The sequence below is a fragment of the Meles meles genome, chromosome 2 (genome assembly GCF_922984935.1).
Source record: "Meles meles chromosome 2, mMelMel3.1 paternal haplotype, whole genome shotgun sequence".
NCBI classification, from domain to species: Eukaryota; Metazoa; Chordata; class Mammalia; order Carnivora; family Mustelidae; genus Meles; species Meles meles.
Genome location: NC_060067.1, coordinates 4,323,583 through 4,345,293, shown reverse-complemented (window position 1 = coordinate 4,345,293; position 21,711 = coordinate 4,323,583). Strand labels below are relative to the sequence as shown.

Genomic DNA, 21,711 nt, shown 5'->3' with positions numbered 1-21,711 from the left:
GCGCATGGAACCATAAAGCTCTTCATAGAAAGACCCTAAAGGAGTGTGTTAAATCCTTCCTACCCTTGACATTTCTTTCTCTTTAATCTTAAAGTGTGACCCAATTAATGCCTCTCAATCTTTCCAGGTCAAATCCTTTATGGCCGAGTACTTTGGAACCCAGAGCAAAACCTTAATTCGGCTTACAAACTTCAGCTGGAGAAGGTCTATCTTTGTACCGGGAAGGATGGTCACGTGCCTTTCTTTGATCCCACGGGGACAATCTACAACGAAGGGCCCCAGTATGGATGCATCCAGCCGAACAAACACCTGAAACACAGGTTTCTGCTGCTGGTACGCTAACCGTTAGTGTGGCATGGCTGACCCCTAAGCTGACTCCTCAGCTGGGAGTTCTGCCCCAAGCAGGTGGAACACACCCCCCCCTTCCCGGCGGTGTTCTCTGATGCACAGTGCTCTTGTTTCTCTCTGATCAGCTCAACGGGAGTACGGATTACCAAACGTGGTGGTCACAGTGGGTAACAAGACAGGCTATTATTATTATTATTATTATTATTATTATTATTATTATTATTAACGTCCCAGGAAAAGGAAAGTCAAGGCCAGTGTTTGTCAGAGTATGGACCCGAATATCCCTGATTCTAGTTCAGGGAGTCCACGAGGTCAAAGCTACTTTCATAATAATATAATGATGCTCGCTTTTTTTTCCCCACGCTAATCCCCTCATGAGTGTAGAGACGATGAAGGTTTATCGATGTGATTTCAAATTCCACATTGTAACTAATCTTTTTAAATATCACCTACCGAGTCTGATTTGGTATCAGAGAGAATATCCACAATTATCTGAAAAAGGTATGAAATCATTTCTCCCCTTTTCAAATACACGTCCATGTGTGGCCAGATGTTCCTCCTATACTTGAGCCAAACTAACACATCACAACTGAGTCAATGTAGAAGTTATGAGGATGTAGTTCTTTTTCAGAGATTTGCAGAAATGTAATACAATGTCAGCTCTCTCTGAGGAGGCGGGGGTGAATACAGGTATTTGCTCTTAAAAAATGTTACTTATGTTAACACTCAGTGGCTTTTTCATTGCCACTTTAAAATGAACTAGAAAATAAGTATTTGCTAATTTTTCTGTGTTGATTTTAAGAGAGTAAATATTGATAGTTATAAATCCTATAAATAAAAGACTTTTGGGGTCCTTGATTGTTAAGTGTGTGAGGGGTCCTGAGACAAATGGCTTGAGAATTACTTGTCTGGGCTATCCCACTCTTGGAGCTTCGAGCTCCCAGGTGCCTCCAAGCGCCCTTCCTTGAAGGGAGCGGTGGGTGCCCAGAGGAGGTGGACGATCTAAGGAAAGGGCTTCTGTGGCACGTGTTTTCCCGACCCAACCCAAGGCGGGAGCGGAGAGTACGTGTCTCCTCCCATTGACGGCCACCTGCCTGGTCAGTTCTTCCGTCTCTCGAAACCTTTCATTTCTTTTCTCCTGAAATTCTAGGACCGCAGTCAGCCCGAAGTCACGGATAAGTACTTCCACGATGTGCCCTTTGAGGCCCACTTTGCCTCTGAGTTGCCTGATCTCCATGTGGTCAGTAGCATGCCAGGTGTGGATGGATTCACTCTGAAAGTCGACGCGCTCTATAAGGTGAGTGTGGTGAGAAGAGTAAGCGCGTAACACCAAGGCCACTTGAAGAGCTACAAAAAGGGAAACGACATTATCTCTGGACTATTAGTCTCTTTTTATAGCATTCTTGCTGGTGGGTCTTGTGTATTGGTTTAAGCTTATCACTCAGTCTCAATTTTTTTTTAAATTTTATTTGTTTATTTTAGAGAGAAAGAGCGAGCATGAGCAGGAAGACGGGCAGAGGGAGAGAGAGAATCTCAAACTCCCCCCTGAGTGCAGAGCCAGACACGGGGCTCTGTCTTACGACCCTGAGATCATGACCTTGAGCCCAAACCAAGAGCTGAGCTTAACTGACTGTACCGCCCAGGCGCCCCCATTCACCCCAGATTCTCATCATCTATCCCAATCGACCGCAGCAATAGTAAAATTCTTTAATTTGGTTAGAGGCACTTGTCATTGTGTGTATCGGGGTGCATATGGTACTCGGGTTTTTCTTTTTTTTTTTTTAAGATTTTATTTATTTATTTGACAGAGAGAGATCACAAGTAGGCAGAGAGGCAGACAGAGAGAGAGGAGGAAGCAGGCTCCCTGCTGAGCAGAGAGCCCGATGTGGGGCTCGATCCCAGGACCCTGAGATCATGACCTGAGCCGAAGGCAGTGGCTTAATCCACTGAGCCACCCAGGCGCCCCACTCGGGTTTTTCTTAAAGTCTTCTGTGTTGCCTGCCTTTTTGGCTCCATGCTGCACCAGCTGGTTTCACAAGCATGTGGAAAACACTTAACGAAGTCATAAACACAGCACAGCAATTCAGAATGACAAGAATCACTAATATTTGATAAGCAAAAATACTCTAAATCCAGTAAGAAATATGAACTTGCAAAATCTATTCCAATTTTTCCTGTCTCCAAGTAGTGTAACCCGTGACGTTGGAGTTCGTAACTATCCGCATTCCTCAGAGTTAGTTCCAGACCGTGGAGGGTTTCAGTGGGGGACAGGAAATGGCAGTACAATCCTTGATGATTTAACCACTTAGGGCAGAACCCAGGAAGTGTTCAGATTTAGGAAACTTTGTCCCCTGTCTGCGTATTACCCACAGAATAGGTATTTAGTGGATATTTGTTGACCGACTGGTTTAGCTGAAGTTCATCAGTAAATAGTAAGTCAGCATAACAAACAATTGACTGTCACCGGGAGTAAACATGCCTGTTAATCTTATTACTTGGCTGCCGTCGGCAAAGAAGGACAAGCCCAAGAATGTACTTAGCTAAAGAGACGATGAAAGACAAATTCCTAGGGCTCGTCCTTACACAGATAGGGCAACAGAAAAGAAAGTGGGCGGCTGGCCCAAGATGATCCCAGTTTGGAAGTAAAATAGAACTTACCGTATTTGGTTCCGTTCTGGACTAGGAGACACCAACCAATGCTCATGCTTCCGTGGAGACCATTTACCAAGGCTTGTGGTCATTCCATTTCCCCTTCCTTAAGAAGTGGTCGTGGGCAGCGGTGACGTGGGCGCCTTGTCTCTGTGTCCCCCTCCTGCAGGTGGAAGCCGGGCACCAGTGGTATCTGCAAGTGATCTACATCATCGGCCCCGACACCATCTCAGGGCCCCGGGTGCAGCGCTCGCTCACAGCGCCTCTGAGGCGCCCCCGACGGGACCTGGTGGACCCTAGTGGCCATCTGACCCTTGACGACTCCCTCATCTACGACAACGAAGGGGACCAAGTCAAGAACGGCACCAACATGAAGTCCCTGCATCTCGACATGCAGGAGCCGGTGGCGGCTGCTTCTCTGTCCCCGACCGGGGCGTCCCTCGGCAGCGCCCTCGCTGCCATCATGCTGCTGCTCCTGGTGCTTTCGGTGGCTTGTTTCCTCACCAGGAAGTGCCAGAAGCAGAGGGAGAAACGGCCCACGGGGGACATCCTGGAGGAGTACCCTCTGAACACCAAGGTGGCCGTGTCCCCGAGGAGCCCGGACCGGCCGGAGAAGAACTTGAGCAGACATTACTGCACCGTGCGGAACGTGTACAGCCACAGCGCCGCCGAGGGCGCGTACGCGTTCAAGGGCGCGCAGGTGAAGAAACTGAGTCTGGAAGTCAGAGTTCACAACAACTTGCAGGATGGCACGGAGGTGTAGCGGCGGAGACGGATCCCGTGTGTGTTTTTTTCTAAAATCATTTTTATAAGAACGGGGGTCAAATACTGGTATTTTTATAATCTTGCAGTTGACAAAGGGAAAACGATCGCTTTGAGTGGCGGAAGGCACACAGCACACGCATCAACTCACAACTGAGCTACCTCATGGGACGAAGAACCACCGAAACCCCAGAGTTCGGGAGCAGAGTACCTCGGGGAGACCTCGTGCAGGGCACGGGCCGCTGCGGATGGCCCCTTCTGCACAGCTGGGGTTAGAGCGATCTTGGGACTGGCAGGGATGGACCTTTCCGCTGGAGCTGGGGGCACTGGGATGGGGTTAGGTGCAGCGCAGGTCTGGGGGAAGGGAGGGGCGGCCATCCGCTTCCTGGCCGGCCTCTTGCTTGCCCTGGGGCTTCCCTGAGCCCCTGAGCCGCGGCGTTTGGATGGCTGACGCTGATTTCATTCAGCATCCCGCACACCAGCACCGCCTATATATTCGCTAGTTGTATCCTCCTGACAGCTTTGCACACCGTGGCCTCTAACTGTCCTTCGCACTTCCAGAGCCTTTCTGCCTGGGGGCTTCAAAGGGCCCTGGGCGAGAGCCCTGTGCCGCAACTTTCCGGAGAAACCGCACAGCTCCCTGCCCAGGAGCCTTCTGGCACAGCGGACCCCCTGACAGAAGGGCAGACTAAAACCTGCAGAGAGGAGGGGCCTGACCAGCGCCTCGAACCTGTGAGTGATGCACGGCCCCCTCGGCCTGGGGGGACATCCTCGTGCCCCACGGGCTTATACTGTGCCAAGGACGGGTCAGGAGACAGAGAAGGCTGCCAAACAAGATCCGTGCGCCTGGCCTGTCCATTCCGTGTGGCCGTGGATGCCTCCGAAACCCACCCCAGCGTCCCGCCACCCCAGGCTCTGCCCGTCCAGTAGCTGGCGAACCTGCGTCCTTAGCTAGCTGCGAGTTTTATAGTTTGCGAGGGTTTCGGGAAAGCAAGTGATTCATTCAAATAAAGCAAATTAGGGGAAATCCCAGCTCAGAGTGAAGTCTGAGTTAACAGACGCTAGCTGGGACTCACAACGGACCCCGTCCCAGCGCTCGCGGCCGATGGGGGCACAGGTCCCGGGGACTTCTCTTTGGAGGGGTCTTTTCTGGTAGCTCAGGCACTAATGTGTGACCACATTAGCACGTGACAAGGCCATAAACACATGGCTTTAAAACGATTTAGTGTGCAAGAAGCTTCAGGATTTTTAGCGTAGTGGGAACACAGCTTGCCTTTGTGTGTCTCGTTTTGGTTTTGGCCGACTGGCAAAAGCACAAGCGTGTGCGTCGTGTTGTTTTGAAACGAAGGCACAATTTCGTTCCAGGGCATAAAAGTCACTCTCTCCCCGGCGCACGGCACACCGTATCCACTGAGCAGACCACAGGGCAGCACGCCGCGGCTGGCTTGTATTAGCATGACCCCAGCTCTTTGAGAACATCCCACCACAAACACCGGTTCTAGAAAGCCAGAAAGAACGAGCCGCGAACAGTTTTCAGCATCTGTACCCGACGCCAAGCCCCGGAGAACAGGGCCTTGTGAGCCCTGCCTCTGCTTCCTGGGCAGTGCCTCGCCCTCCAGAAGTGTGCGGGGTGAGCAAGTAGTGGTGTCATGGGCGAGCGGGGGCGGAATCCATTCCGGAAGGGAGGTGAGAGCCGGTGGTGGCTGGATCCCACGGGCAGATAGCAAGAACAAAACAAAAAAACCAAAACTGTGTCTTCTGCTTGGGTCATGAATTAACCTCCTTGGAACAAAGAAGCACCACATGGTATAGGCACGACTCCAGCAGGGTCTTGGGACGATGGGGCAGAAAAGCCTTCAGGAGGTATCAGCAGATGTTGAAACTGTGAATCAGCCTCCAGAGCAGGACAGTCTGACTCAGCATTCTGAGGTGAGTGAGGTCTTCAGGAGAGGCTAGAACAGGGTGAGCCCCGACTGGTCACGTGCTGCTGGACACCAGCTTGGGCAGCGTGGGGCAGAACTTGTGGACCGGCCTCGGGCGTATCTGGACTTGGTGTCTCACGGCTGGAGAGCTCATCAGGCTGGTGTGGAATCTTCTGCAGAACAACCTAGGTTAGCACTAATCCTGCAAGGACACAAAGCCTATCATTTGCAGAGCAACTCGCGCATTTCCTGTTATTTTTCAGTGTCCCCACTTGCCAGAACGCGTCCACACGGAACACCTCTTCGCTGTCGCCTTTGCCGCCATATCCTTGCTCATCCCTCCCCTCCCGCCGGGGAGGACACGTGCACGGAGCAGCGCAGACATGCGCAGAGTGAAGCCACCGCGGGAAGGGATGGAGACAGAGACCTCCAGGTGCTCTCGGCAGCCTCTATGTACCTGGTCATGAGTGACAAGGATGATCTCCTGGGTGGACCATGAGCCCGAGAGCTGTCTCTGTGAAAGGAAAGCCTGGGACTGTCCCCACCGTGCCGCCCCTCCTCGTCCCCTCACTCCGTGTCCTTGTCCAGACGCCAGGACTTCTTCAGGGATGTGCTCTTACTAAGTAGGGAGTGTTGAGACTGTGATGCTGAGATTTACTGCTTTGGTACAGTTTCTCGTTTTGTTTGTTTTCTGTTTCACGGTAGGGATCCGACAATTTGGTCACCGACGCGGGATTCTATTTCAGTCAAAGCCCTCCCTTCAGTTTCTCTAACTTGCTCACTGATGCCTCGTGTGCGTTTTTACCGATTTTCTGTTCCGTGCCGTTTGGGGAGGCGGAACAAGGAGCCCTCAGGGGTTGCGATGTGCTCTCCCACACTGGCTGCGAGGGTTGAGAGGGAGAAGAGTCGGCGCCTTGTTTCTGCCTCACTGTCCTCTAGCGGTCCTCAGGCCTCCAGGAGGCCACCCGCAAACTCCGCGGCGGGGTGTGGAAGTCGTGTCGGGACGTGCGTGCACAGTCTTAGAACATCCAGTCTCTGTGTCCTGTAGGTGTTCGTTGTTCTTGGATACGACACACGTGCTCAGACTGAGTGAAACATTGTGGTGCTGTCCACCTGGTTTCTTGACTCAAATGATCTTTGTATTTCTAATTCCGATTTGTGTGTTACAATTTCTGGTTTCTCCAATAGCATATGACACTGTATCAATTTGTATTAATAAAGGACTGTCTGGCTGCATTTTTTGCCATGTTCTTTTTAGATCATTCATCTCATTCACATAAGACATCGTCTTTGAGGTGGCAAAATCATTCAGAAATTTGAGGCAAAATTCTTTGGAAAAAACCTGCCGGAAGGGGTTGAATCTGAGACACACGTGGACCGAGCTATGAGTCAGACGAAGAAGAAACTACAGTCCCAGATCATCAGAGCTCATCTTCTGGCAGTCAGTTGAAACCCCAGTAGGAAGAGAAATAATTCAAATCTCCATACACCATACAGTAGGATGATATTTATTCTGTATTTATTACCATCAGACCCTCTGAGGATCCTTGATATAGTGTGAAAATGGCTGGTCCTTTCACACGCTCACAAAAATTTGTGACACGTCCCTAACTCACCCTGGAGAGATGACCAAGGCTCAGATAAGTTGATTGGCGTGTGAAGGGACAAGGGCAGAGTCAGAAAGCAACTGAGCCCCAAAGTCTTGGCATTCTGCGAGCCGAGGCATGTGTGTCTGTCCCCCCGGGGAGCTGCCTTATATTAAAAAAAAAAAAAAAATACTGCCCACGACAGTGACCAGCGGAGCTCTGTTGGCCCCTTTTCATGGCACATTTGCAAACTCAGCAAGGCTTGAGAAAGCATGTTTTCATAAAATCTGAGGAAAGGAGGCCACAACCCTGCCTGGGATTTCCGTAGATTCTACTGGGACTTGGTGTACACTTCACTTCCTGCGGGTTTCCTGTGATTGTCCCTTGCCTAACAGCGGGACTCTTAGTTCTGGAGCACGTTTCTCTCCCGCCCCGAGAGAAGCTGTATCAGGAACCAAACTCCGAATCACTAGGCTTTAGGACTGGCTATGAAAATGCTTCCTGAGACCTGAAATTTCACAGGCATCAAGTTTAGAAAACTTGGGGGTCAGGAGCAGACAATGAATTCTCACTGAGCTTTTGCAGCTCCTCACCGACCAAGGTTTGGAAGACGTTGTGGGAATAGGAGAGGGAGATGATATGAGAATATGTCACAAGGTTCAGAGCCATAGAATTGTTGATGTTTTTGGTTAAAAGTAGTCCAGAATTAGTTGTATGTGTCTCAGCCTAATATTAAAATGCCACGACTGCGTAATAGAGATTCTGGCCCCAAATGAGCCTGAGAGAATTCTAACTAGAGCCCTCGAGAACGGTGTCCCTGAGTGTAGCTGGTAGCCCAGGACGCTCCCCAGTAATACATCGGGCACTTCCAGCAATCGAGAGCAAGGACTCCCTTACCTATCCTGCCTCATGCCGTCCTCAGGACAGCCTTGGGACAGAGTCGTATGTCATTGTCCCGGATAGTTTTCTTTGAAAGTTCCAAATGAAAACCAGGATTTCAAGTCTTGGCCACAAGACATTCCCGGGCACAAATTTGTGTTTAAATATGATCCAAAGCCCCTATAACTTGGATTTAATGCTTGTCGTGAAAAATGTGGTCACTTGATCTATACAATGAGATAGGCCCAGCCTGCAACTCTTTCTAAAACACTATTAACACATTAGAGCACTAATGGTTTTAGCTCTGGCTCACTTTGGTTTAAGACCACCAAGTTCCAAGACCAGTTAGTTATGAAAGCTTATGGGAATCCCACTCTGGGAGAACGTTCATAAATTGCTAAAAACCAGTTTCAAGTTGTCTCACTTACATAGCCCTCACTGAGGAATGTGTCCAGAATGAACCAATGTTTAGTACCAGTGACTCCCAAAAGTGCCTTTGCTGCTGCTCCCGTGTCCACGCCAATCCTCTGCCCTGATTGTGCTCTAGGAATCCGACTTTCCAGACATGATTCTCCAAGGCTCCCTTGCCCCTTGGCTTCTGGTTGAGATTGGCCAAATGGAGACACTGATGGGAGAGAAATTAAGCTGTGTCTATCCTTCCCCCTACTCCCCACTGCCTTGCCCCATGTGTGGCTCTGGTTGGTTCCTTCCAGGGCCACAGCGTCTCTTCCACAGTCCAGTTCTCAGAAGTGGATAACAGCATCCCTCCCTTGCCTATAGGCGTGAAGTTAGTAATGATTGCATCCGTTCCTGGTCGTAGAACCTTCACCATCAATGTGGATTCCTTTAACTTAACCTGCCTACACACTGTAAATAGTACCTTTTCATTTTTTTTGTTTAAGATTTTATTTATTTATTTGAGAGAGAGCCGGTGAAAGAGACGGAGCATGAGCAGGGGGGAGGGGCAGAGGGAGAAGCCGGCTCTCCACTGAGCAGGGAGCCCAACGCAGGAAGTGATTCAGGACCCTGGGATCGTGATCTGGGCCAAAGGCAGACACTTAACAACTGAGTCACCCAGGTGCCCCAGGATTGCGTTTGTTTAATATAATGTTTAATAATGGCTGTGTTTGCTTGCAAAATTCCTAAAAATGTAGCAATTCGTTTTTGCATGTCAAGCCAGCCTTAGCACACCACTGTAAGAGCAAACGTTTAAAACCTACAAGCTTTCGTTCAATTAAATCTGCTTTTATTAGTTTTCGCCTCCCAGGCTAGCCTCGATTTTAAATATGCCTCAATTACGTTCATCTAAAATCTTATGCTTGACTCCCAAATGGTTCTATTTAGAGAGGCACAAGGTGATACAGGAAAAATTAGCTTCTTCTAAAACTATACAGTAGTTCCGTGTATTCAGAACAGTGAAAATATCATCAAATAATCTTTTCTGGGTTCTTTTTATGAATGACTCCAAACCTGGTTTCTGAGATCTTAGTATTTACCATTATTATCATTCAACACTTCCTTCTGAGAAAACTCACCCTTTGAGGGAAAAATATTAGCTTTATAATCATGCCATAGGGTGATTCTAGTCTGAAAGATGGTAACTGGGCAGTTGTTGCAAGGAGAACAATTCAAAAAATCGTTAGAGCGTGTTTTGTGTTAAAGTTACCATCCTGAAGCCAACGAGGTTAAACCCTGACCCTGAAACGGCACAAATAAACCCTACATTACCCCCACGCACCGCTCATTTCCTTCTGGGTGCAACCCAGCCCTGCTGCTTCCTGATTGTGCGGAACACAACCCGCCACATTCCCCAAGCCCTCTGAGCCTGTCTGTGTTCACAAAATACAACTAATCACACCGAATCGAAACTGGTCAGTAAGCAGGAAATGAGACCATGTCTACAAAGGCATTGCTCAATGTCTGGCATAAATAATAGCTTCTCGATAAATAACCACCTCCTGCCGCTGTGCTGGTCCCAGAATCCTCCAGAGTGAGCTGATACTGACCAGTGTCTCGGGGCAACCTCTGAGCGGGAGTCAGAGTTACAGGCAGAAGGAAGGGCCGGGCACCGCCACATCTGTCTCGGAAGGAAGCTCATCTTCCCTTCGGATTTGTGAGTCTGGCGGTCTCCCTGTGCCTGGCTCCTTCAGCAAGGCTCTGTCTCTGTTTCTTCCAAAGTCAGCTTCTCTTCCATTTAAGGAAAGATGATCTCTTAAACCAGTGGTCCTCAAGCTCGGGGCTGCGTCCAGATCACCTGGAGGGCTGATTAAAACAGTAGGTCTGGGGTAGGTCTGAGGGAATTTGACCTTCTAATGGGTCCCCGTGTCCTAGACCAAAGAAACACTGTTCCAAGACCTTCCTGAGCCCCAGCAGCCCCTGTCTCGTTTAAAGGCAGTGTGTATTATCTTGCTGAAAGACTAGAAAAAATGAGTTTACGTTGTTGTAGATAAACCAAACCAAAAGTTTACAGGCATCTAAATGACAGTAGATTCATTCTAGTCCTTTCCTTCAAGCTAATCTTTTCACTAAAACTTTGCTCAAGACAATAACAATGGTTGTAAGGCAAACTTACGCTGTGATTGAGAGATACGAGGCACGCTAAAAATGAAAAAGAAAGTAAGGATTCTTTCAAGGGGTAATGTTAAAATTATTCAGATTGCGCTGCCTACTTCCCTGACTGTCCCAAACTTTTAGTGTCCCTTTTCCCCTAAAGCCACAAGTTTTTCCCCCAGGCTTTAGCATTACATATAACAAATTATATGTATATAATTATACATATTATATAGCATCTTGAATTACTGACTTTAGCTTCCCAGGAGTTGGTCTTGACCTCAATTAGATTATAAATTCATTGATATCTGTACTATGTCACATTATTTCCTTTTAGTCTTACATAGTGTTATGCCTTATAGGTAGTTTGCAGTCGATAAATATCAATGAATTTTAATTAAAATAAATCCACACGTCTGTGTTGATCAAAAAGCAATAAATTAATTGAGGAAAGTAAGGTACAAAGCTATAAAAATATACTGCTTTTGTGTGAGAAAGGGAAGAAATAAGAGCATGTGTTCATTTGGCTTGATTTTAAAGAAAACAATGAAAGAATATACAAGAAACTAAAGAAAGGAAGGGCTTACCTGAAGGGGGCAGCAGTGAGCGGTAGGCACGGGGGTGGGGGGGGTGTTAAGAGTCAAGACTTTGATGGATGTCTTTTTTTTTTTTTAGGTTTTTTGTTTTATTTATTTATTTCGCAGAGAGAGAGAGAGAGATCACAAGTAGGCAGAGAGGCAGGCAGAGAGAGAGGAGGAAACAGGCTCCCTGCTGAGCAGAGAGCCCGATGCGGGGCTCGATCCCAGGACCCTGGAATCATGACCTGAGCCGAAGGCAGAGGCTTTAACCCACTGAGCCACCCAGGCGCCGGATGGATGTCTTTTTAGAAGCAAAAAAAAAAAAAAAAAAAAAAAAAAAAATTAACCATGTAACCATCTTAAAGTTTTATTAACTGAGGAAGTTCAACTATTCCTTTTCTCAAATTTTCTTAACAAGGACCAGATTGATTCAATTACTGTTCGGCTCTGATAGGAAGATCTAACTGCAGTGCTTGGAGGGTAGTAGCCAAGGGCACCCAGTGGAGGTCACGCCCAAAGGAGTGCTGAGTCTGCTTCCTACTGCTGTTGTCACAGATTACCACAAACACTAGTGCTTAAAATGACACAGTTTATTATCTTAACTCTCCTAGAGATCAGAAGTCCAAAATGGGTCTCACTAGGCTGCAGTCACAGTATTTATTGGCAGGCTGCAGCCATCTAGAGCCTTCAAGTGAGAATCCATCTCCTCGTCTCACCCAACTCCTAGGGGCCCCCTACATTCCTGGGATCATCACTCCCGTCTATCTTCAGAGCCAGCAATGACCAGCTGAGGTTTCTCACTCAGCCATCTCTCTGCTCAGCCTCTGTTCCCTCTGCCCCACATAAGGACCCTTGTGACTACATTTGACCTGCCTAGATATTCCAGGATAATCTCTTTATATTAAGGTCAGATGATTAGCAACCTTAATTCCATCTGCAACCATGGTCCCCCCCCTGCCATGTAACATAACGTATTGAAAGTTGCCAAGGATTACTTTGGGCCATTCTTTTGCCTACCGTCCAGAGCCATTGGAATTTGTACAGAATTTTGAACCACAGAAATCAGAAGACCCAAACCATCCGTCCCTCTCCTACTGTTGCATGCCAACCAACAGTTTGCCCATGGGTCTATCTTTTGTTGAATGATTTACTTCCAGAAAAGGGAGGGACCCATAAAAGGCAGTTAATCTATATTTCTTTCCCTGTCAACTGAGCTAACAAGGGGCCATGAATCATGGCAGTTTCTGTTGTTAGAGAATGTGACTGTACTGTGGAGCTTTTGAACATAAAAAGGATGTTTTCACCTGGATTACCTGCTAGTCCTTGCCTCTCTCCCTCATTCTCACGAAAGCCCCGTGGATCAACCTCTTGGCGTCATGTGTAAATTTATCACTGTCGTGATTAAGATGAGCTTCGGAGCAGGCTGCCTGGGTGTGAAGCTTAAAGGCAGGACTTGCTGGCCCGGGATCTTACTCACGGGACGGTTCATGCAGCTGTGAGAAATAGTACGTCCTGGGACCCACCTCGTTTGATTGAGGGAAAGTTAAGCGAGGCGGTGTGTACATTCAGATCTACTCCCGGCAGATGGCTGGTACTTAAAGAAGTGAGCTACGTTGTCGATTATTTTGTTGTTTCAAAGTCCAGAATAATATTTGGTAGTTTATTGCTTGAGCTCTTTTTCCTCAGAAGGTCTTATTTCCATGGCTAACATTATCCTGAGATGTTGAGTAGGACTGGCCATCCTGCTTGTCCCATAGGATGTTAGAAGTCATGGTGCAAGCAAGGGCCTGAGAAGAGCTCGTGTAGTTGAGTGTGCGCTCTTGCACACGGACAGTGTCAGAAGAGCTTCCTCCAGGTGGCTGTTGCCCTTTCAGCCTGGGCTGAACACATGAACACGTGAAGCCCAGCCAGCCCAGCCAGCCCAGTCAGCCCGCTGCTCTGGGAGAACGAATGACTTCTTTTCGCCCCCTCAACTGCAGGACGGTTTGTTAGATAGTGCCGTCGTGGCAGTAGCTGATACAGTTGCCCGTCCTCTCAAAATGTTTCGCAGTATCCCGTTTAAAAATTCTTTGAAGTTGCCTAATCTGCAGCCTATTCATAACTCCCAGTAACCACCAGCTCCTTGCACCAAGCGTTCAAGTGTTTCCTCTTTTTTCTTTCCTTACTTGATTTTCAAGTGATAATGTCATCAACCCACATGCCTCTGAACAAGAAACTATGTACAATAAAGTTCCTTGCAGAATTATTCATAGTAGAAAAATACTGAAACAATGTAACGTCCATCATCAGAAGATGCATAAACCATGACGTAGTCATAAAACGAAATACAATGCAGCCTTTAAAATGACCGTAGCTGCCAGAGTAACTAGCACTGAACAGAGAGAGCTGGTCGAAGGATATACATCATGACATCATTTATTTAAAGTTTAAAAATCTGCAAAACCGTGTTATGTAATATTTATGGCTGTATAGATATTTGGAAACAAGTATGACAACATGCACAAAAATTATGACACTGAATTTATTGTTGGGTTATCTCTGGAGAAAGAGGGAGGCAAATGGATCCAGACGAGCACAAAAGAAACATCAATATCTTGAAAACATTCTAAATGAACACAACATAATGTGTTAGAATGAAAACATTCTAAATGAACACAACATAATGGGTGACGAGTACATGGGTAGTCAGTATTATTATAGTATCATTTATTCTTGTTGGTATCTTTGAAAATACTTCACAATTAAAAATTTTATGTAGCAACTTAAAAAAAAAAGATTTTAGTTATTTGAGAGTGAGAGAGAGCGAGAACATGAGAAGGGGGAGAGTCAGAGGGAGAAGTAGACCTCCTCCTGAGGAGGGAGCCTGATGTGAGACTCCATCCCGGGACTTTCGGATCATGACCTGAACCAAAGGCGGTTGCTTAACCAACTGAGCCACCCAGGGGTCCTATGTAGTAACTTTTAAAGAAGAGACTGGGAGAGTTGTTGTAAGCTTCTTGCTATGGTCTGAATTTTGTGTCCCCCCAAAATATGTCAAAATCCTACCCCCGTAAGCAATGGGATTCGGAGGTGGAGCCTTTGGGATGATTAGGTCAGAAGGGCAGAGCTGTCAAGAGTGGGATGTGTGCCCTCCTTAAAGAGGCCCCAGAGAGAGCTCTCTTGCCCTTCAGGCCACGTGAGGCACGGCAAGAAGACAACTCTCTTGGGACCAGGAAGGGCACCCTCCCAGGAAACCTGCTGGAGCCTTGATCTTGGACTTCCCGGCCTCGGGAAATGTGAGGAGTGAGTGTTTTGTGGTCTATGAGCACCCAGTCATGGGAGCCTGTTACGGTAGCCTGACCTGACTAAGTCAGGACTCTTCTTGACTGTTCCCATGGCCGGTTGTTTCCAGAGCTCTTGGCTGTGGTCTAACTTGGCCTCTTGGGCAAATCCTAGAACTGGCTTGACCCTAGAGCAGCACCTGCTTCTCTCTGGGAAAGAGTCCGGGTTCCATCCTCCCTCTTTGCTTTTGTCCTCAGCGGTCCTGCGCTTTCAGCGGCTTCCACTAACCGGAAAGGCATGACACGTGCTAGCTGGAACAGCCCGAATAGCCACAGTCGCCCCAATTCCACCCCCAACGGTCACTTTGGAAGTCCCAGTGGCAGAGACTCCAGAGCCTTCCCATGGGATTTTAATTTTCTCTTCCCTCTTCCGCTTCCTTGTTCACGGAACCTGCATCTCTGTCTTTCTGGAGGATGAGTGACCCTGTCGCGCAGTCTCCCTCCAACACCTGCCGCCCGTCCTGCTGCTGCTCCGTGATGCCCCCGACCTGAAGTCATTCGAGATCCAGCCCTGCCCGGAGGAAAGGAACCTAAGGGCTGCGGCCAGTGCTGAGTCCCACTTGTGACACTTTTTCCTCCAGGGACTTTGGACCCATCACTTTCTAATTCTGTTTGTCCGCTGCGAACTCTGGGGAAGCGAGCCGCCCCGGAGCTGAAGGCGAACGAGGGAGCGCATCGGGTCCTGGTCCGCGCCCTCGCACCCCGGACGGCAGAAGCTTCTCTCCGGATGCGCCCTTCCAGACGCAGCTGCCCCCGAGTCCCTCGGCGCGAGCAGGCTTCGGTTTCCGGCCTCCCTCGTCTGTTCCGCTGCTCCGGTGCCTCCGCGCCCTCCCGCCTCCTCGTGTCCCCGAGTCCGCGGTTCGAGTCCCGGTGCCGGCCCGCAAGCTCAGCCGCGGAACCCCCGGACCGCCCGGGCTGGCACGTGGGGTTCGGCCCCGTCGTCCCTGCGTGGCTCTGCTGAAGTCACTTAACCGCGGTCGGGTTCGCTCCGGTGCGACCTGCGGCGCATCCCCGCACCGGCACCCCCGGCCTCCGAGGCGCATCCCCGCACCGGCACCCCCGGCCTCCGAGCGCCCACGTGCCGGCTCCCGGTTCCGCCGGAGGACGGAGGAAACGGCAACCCTGGAAACCGGCTGGAGCCCTCGCTTAGCCGCCGGCGTCCAGGACGGAGGAGCGGACCGAGCCGGAGGCCCCCGGGTCCTCCCCCGGGTCACGCGAGCACCGCAGCCTCGGGCCCCGCCGCGGAGAAGCGGCTCTCCGGGCGCCCGGGCCGGGTGGAGTCTCTTCTGCGTCGGCGGGACGTGTCTGAGCGGTCCGGGAGGCCGCGAGACGTGGGGGCCGTGCGGTTCCCACTCGCCGCCGAGGCCGCTCTCCACACCCCGCAGCCGCTGCCTCCCCCGCAGGGCCGCGGCCGGACGGCGGGGAGGGCGCGCTCGCGGGCACGTGCGGGGCGGGGGGGCGGCGGCAGGGGCGACGCGCGCTGCAGGTGGGGCAGGACGCACGGGCCGGGCCGGACCCCGCCGAGCCGCGGGCGCAGGAGGCGCTGCGGCGGGTCGGAACCGAGCCCGAGCCGACCAGTGAGCGCGGACAGACGGTTCGGGTGAACACGGCGGGGCACGCGGGGCGCAGGGCGGGCGCGGGCGGCGGGGGGCGCGGCCAGCCTTTCCCGGGCGTCGGCGCGGGGCTGGTGCGGGGGGAGGCCGCGGGCGGGGCGGGGCGGGGCGGGAAGGGGCGCGGGCACCCGCGGGGCGGGAGGGGAGGGAAGGGAAAGGGCGGGGCGGGAGGGCTCCGAGCAGCGGCGGGCGGCGCGCACTCCGCTCTGCCGTCCGGCTCGCCGGGTCCCTCGGCCGCGCCGCAGGTAAGACCCGCGTCCCCGCGACTCGCCCGCGGCTGCCGGCAGCGGGGGCTCCGGCCACTTCCCCGGGAGCGCGGCGCACGCGGCAGACCAGGCAGAGCCCGCGTCCCCACGTCAGAATGGGGGAAACTGAGGCCCAGAGGAGCAAAGCGGTGCGCCTGGGGAGGGTCACCCGACCGCGGCGACGGCGGCCGCGACCTTCGCCTCTGGGGAACCCTCGGCCTTCTCAGCCTCCCGCGCCCTAAGCGTCCTGGGGACAGAGAAGGAGCCGGGGTCGGAGCTGCCCTTTGGGTCCCTGGCGAAGCGGGAGGGGCGGGCTCGAGCCCGGTGCCGAGGACTTGGAGCCCCGCCATCCTCGTGAGCCTTCGCTCCTCTTAACATAGACCTTTTACTTTATTTCACTTGAAAATTTCTTAGGTGGTAGAAGAAAAGTGTGTTTAGCCTTGGAGCGTTGGGAATCCGAGAAGTTTGCTTTTCCTTGAAAAGTCTCACCTTTTCTTTGATTGCAACAGTCCCGGCCCCTGCTCGTGATTCATCCCGCAGGCATTTGAGTCAGTAGGTGGGGGATCTGAGTCCTGGATTGCAAATGACCGTATATAGGAAGCTGTGGTCTGTGCAGGGGCTCGGAGGCTCCGGTCCCTGAAGGCCCCTCTGGCTGCTGATAAGGAGCTACAGTGCCGGACAGAAATTCGTCGTCCCCAGGATCTGCCTTCTGGCCAGACGGCAAGACAGAGCCCTTGGGAAGAGCTTCCTTTACAACTTGCTTTATCAGCATCATAAAAAAATGTAACTCATTAAAACATTGTTCTCCAAAGATGTCCCCATTGGCTTCGCGAAGGCAGAAAACCTCAGACTGAGGAGAAAAGGAGTTTACAGTTGTAAATTGAAACTCTTAAAGTTTAAAGATTCTGGAATCTTGTTCTCAGAGCTGTGGGGTCTGTGTGGAGCCATCTGCTGAGAAATAGGGATGGAGGGGAAAGTAAAGGAAATGACGTAGATCCCCGAATCCCTTTCTGAAAAGAATGTTTAAAGTTCCCTTGTCAGGTCATTCGGATTTCTTCTTGAAATTTAAATCAGTAATAATTGTTGGATCACTTTACTGGATCAACACGTATTGAATACCAGCTGTGACAATGTACGGGGCAGGCACTTGGGTAAGGCAGAGCATGGGAGTTAACTTCATACCTTTGGAGTGTGACTGTCCAGATTCAGTAGGGGGACACTTATTGCTGTGTGGCTAGAACATAATTGTACCTTCTCTGCGCCCCAGCTTTTTAATGTCTAAAGTGGAGTTGTGCGGGGTTTGTTTGTTTTTTTAAGATTTTATTTATTTATTTGAGAGAGAGAGCGCAAGTAGGGAGAGCAGCAGAGACGGAGAAGGAGAGGGAGAGGGAGAAGCAGTCTCCCTGCTGAAAAGAGAGCCTGATGGGGGGCTTGATCCCAGATGGCAGGACCCCAGCATCATGACCTGAGCCGTAGGCAGACACTGAACTAGCTGAGCTCCCCAGATGCCCCTAAAGTGGAGATGTTCTTAATGACAACTAGCTCCCTTACTAGGTTATTGTGAGACTTATATTAAGTCATTCATTCATTCATTCATTCAGTATTTTTTTTTAGTGACTTCTATGCCCCAGTGAACTAAAATGACAAAAAGCGTTGTGAAATTAACCTTCTAGTGTTTTTTTACATGACCTGGTACGTAGTAAGAGCTCGGAATCGCAGCTGATATTATTATACATATGATTTCAGTCCCGGCCGGCAGCAGCCTTCCTCTCCCCTTTCTATAGATGAAGAAACCAAAGCTCAAGGAAATGGAGCTTTCAGAAGCAAAATGAGAACTAGCAACACCTTGTAGCCACTGTGTATCTAGAGGGATGTAATGTTAGATCTGGTAACTAGAAAGCCCACTGCCCTGGGCTACAAATTGCATGAGAAAATCAGGCTAAGTATTTCTAGGGACGTCTAGTGTAATTTCCTACTGAACTTTGTTCTGGGGCTATCACTGAATTTTTAGAATATTTTGTTCCCAGGATTGGTGGGAGCAACTTGCATTTCTAAATCGACCCTGGAGATACGCCAGTGTGTCTGAATAATGTCTACGTAGGAAAAGTGCCTGGCTTCCCAATAGAGCTCCACCAAAGAAATGCCCTTTTTACCTCTGGGCCCTACCAGGAACTGGACTGCCTCCTCAAAGAGCTGGCATGTCTGTTTACAACAGTCCGTAGGCTGGGAGCCTTGTAAAATGCAAATGGAGTTATCACAGTCAAACACAAAGAATCCAACTGAAGCCAGCTAAAATTTGTTTCCAGATGGGTTCAGAGGAGACAATTTCTGTTTCTGTTGTTGTTCCCCAGAATGATATCTATCCTGATTAAAAGAGAACTCAGTAATCAACATAGTTCTGTTGGACTTTTAAATGAATGAAGAATTTGTTTTCCAGGAAACATATTTGTAAACCCCTTAAGTATGGAGATTTTTTTCCCTTGTTTGACCCCTTCCCAGTCCCACACAGTCTGTCCTTGTCCATAGTGGGTGCTCGTAAATGTTTGTGTAGCATATAGGGTGTATAGGGTACTTGATGCTGGAGACACAACGCCTTACTGAGATGGTTTCTCTTTGAATGTTGACTTATGTTTTCTTGGATTAAAGATCAGGGTTATTCTGAGATTATGGTATTCTGAATCCCAGATTTATTCTGTTTGGTAATTGTTTTCTTTAAATAGGTTCGTGCGATCTCAAGTCAAGCAAAGGTGGGATATGATGGCTTCTGTCTGGGTAAGTAACACTCAAGCCTTCACAAGACAGTAACTTATCTGAGTCAAATTAAAATGCCAAAAGTCAAAATATTAAGAACAAATCTTTGGAAGTTTATAAAAGGTTCACTGGAAAAAATAACATGCCAAAAAAGCGAAGGGATGTCTAAAAAGAATAAAGTACAAACATGTATTGTAGAGGTACATAGCTGAAGTAATTTCCCATGACACTGAAGTAGAGGTTAATGACAGAGTAAATTTAGTTTGGGAGTTTATTATATGATAAGGATAACATTTCATATCAGGAAAATGTTGGCTTATTCAACAAATAATGTTGGGAAAATTTCGAGCCATTTGGAAAAAAAAGTAAATCTGTATTCCCTCCCCTTCTTACCTTAAAATGCATTTCAGATGGATAAAATACTGAAATGAAAGAGACAAAATATGGGTGAATGTTAAAAATAATCGTGAAGTAGAAAAGGCATTTGCAACTATAATTCCAAACCAAAAGCCATGAAGAAAAACATTGATCTACTTGACTGCATATAAACTTGTGATTTATGACAGCAAACGACACCATTAGTAGAGTCAGAAGACAAACCACAGGGGAAAAATATTTGGAGCACATCAGACCAAAAACACATTTTCTTAACATAAAAATGACCTGAATAGATCAATAAAAAAAAACTTGATGGAAATATTTGTCAGAGCATGAATAGCACGTGAAAAGAATTACAAATGTCCCACAGACATATGAAAAGATGCTATCACTCACTAGGAAAGAAAGAAATATAAATAACACAGTGAGAAACCATTTCTACCAGAAAATTGGTAGGGCTGAAAAAAACCTTTAATAAGACCAGTATTGCAAAGTCTGTAGGCAAGACAGGTACTCTCCTACTCTGATCATGGGAGACTACTGGACACTGCCCTTAGCCAGTTTTTCCACTTCTGGGCATTTATCTCACTGATGTCCTTGCATAAGACTGAAAAAATACAGACCTAACGACACTCATTTGTATTAATGAAAATATGGAGACAGCATAAATGGCCACCATGGTGTGTAAAATTATTAAATTATTCATTTGTAACCTACAGCCATTTTTTTTATTTGTTTATTTTCAGCGTAACAGTGTTCATTGTTTTGGCATCACACCCAGTGCTCCATGCAGTACGTGCCCTCCCTATTACCCACCACCTGGTTCCTCAACCTCCCACCCACCCGCCCCTTCAAAACCCTCTGGTTGTTTTTCAGAGTCCATAGTCTCTCATGGTTCATCTCCCCTTCCAGTTTCCCTCAACTCCCTCTCCTCTCCATCTCCCCATGTCCTCCATGTTCTTTGTTATGCTCCACAAATAAGTGAAACCATATGATACTTGACTCTCTCTGCTTGACTTATTTCGCTCAGCATAATTTCTTCCAGTCCCGTCCATGTTGCTACAAAAGTTGGGTATTCGTCCTTTCTGATGGAGGCATAATACTCTATCATGTATATGGACCACATCTTCCTTATCCATTCATCCGTTGAAGGGCATCTTGGTTCTTTCCACAGTTTGGCAACCGTAGCCATTGCAGCAATAAACATTGGGGTACAAATGGCCCTTCTTTTCACTACATCTGTATCTTTGGGGTAAATACCCAGCAGTGCAATTGCAGGGTCATAGGGAAGCTCTATTTTTAATTTCTTCAGGAATCTCCACACTGTTCTCCAAAGTGGCTGCACCAACTTGCATTCCCACCAACAGTGTAAGAGGGTTCCCCTTTCTCCACATCCTCTCCAACACACGTTGTTTCCTGTCTTGCTCATTTTGGCCATTCTAACTGGTGTCAGGTGGTATCTCAATGTGGTTTTAATTTGAATCTCCCTGATGGCTAGTGATGATGAACATTTTTTATGTGTCTGATAGCCATTCCTACAGCCATTTTTTAAAGATCTATTTATTTATTTGTTTGAGGAGGACGGGAGAGGGAGAGAGAGTCCCAAGCAGACTCTGTGCTGAGCACGAAGCCCAAAACCCGTCTTGATCTCAGGACCCTGAGATCACAACCTGAGCCAAAAGAGTCAGGTGCTCGACGGACTGTGCCACCCAGGCGCCCCTAACTTACAGTCATTTTGATATGATCATTAAAAAGTATGGGGGGAAAGGTGGTCAGTTCTCTATATATTGATAATAGGAAAATTTCCAAAGATGTTAATTAATGAAAAAATTAATGAAAAAATCAAGTTATAGAATAGTATAGAGAGTGAGTCTGTTTATTTTTGAATATTTTTAAGGATTTTTCTTTACTCCCTTGAGAGAGGGAGCACGAGCACCCACGAGCTGGGGGAAGGGCAGGGCAGAGGGAGAAGCAGACTCCCCGCTGAGCGGGGAGCCTGACGTGGGACTTGATCCCGGGAACCCAGGATCATGACCTGACCCCAAGTCAGACGCGCAACAGACTGAGCCACCCAGGCTCCCCATGGTTCTGTTTAAAAGAAAGTAAAAAGAAAAGAAAAAAATATATGCA

General features: G+C 48.7%; 2 protein-coding genes across 5 annotated transcripts in view; both read left to right on the top strand.

The window, feature by feature from the left end:
• The window catches only part of FRAS1 (Fraser extracellular matrix complex subunit 1), a 406,500-nt gene extending 399,583 nt beyond the window's left edge, over positions 1-6,917 (top strand). For both annotated transcript variants that reach the window (XM_045993253.1, XM_045993244.1), the window contains 3 exons: positions 128-333; positions 1,499-1,645; positions 3,167-6,917. In XM_045993253.1, the coding sequence (XP_045849209.1) occupies positions 128-333; positions 1,499-1,645; positions 3,167-3,760 (947 nt within the window). In that variant the 3' untranslated portion in view covers positions 3,761-6,917. The remainder of the gene's footprint in view (positions 1-127; positions 334-1,498; positions 1,646-3,166) is intronic.
• A 3,252-nt stretch (positions 6,918-10,169) lies between these two features.
• Positions 10,170-21,711, top strand: part of ANXA3 (annexin A3) — a 53,912-nt gene continuing 42,370 nt past the window's right edge. Inside the window, exons 1-2 of one of the 3 annotated variants that reach the window (XM_045997755.1) lie at positions 10,170-10,259; positions 19,173-19,224. In XM_045997755.1, coding sequence (XP_045853711.1) covers positions 19,207-19,224 — 18 coding nt within the window. In that variant the 5' untranslated portion in view covers positions 10,170-10,259; positions 19,173-19,206. Of the gene's footprint in view, positions 10,260-15,893; positions 15,926-16,379; positions 16,453-19,172; positions 19,225-21,711 lie in introns of those variants that run through there. The other 2 variants (XM_045997753.1, XM_045997752.1) reach the window with 2 other exon arrangements.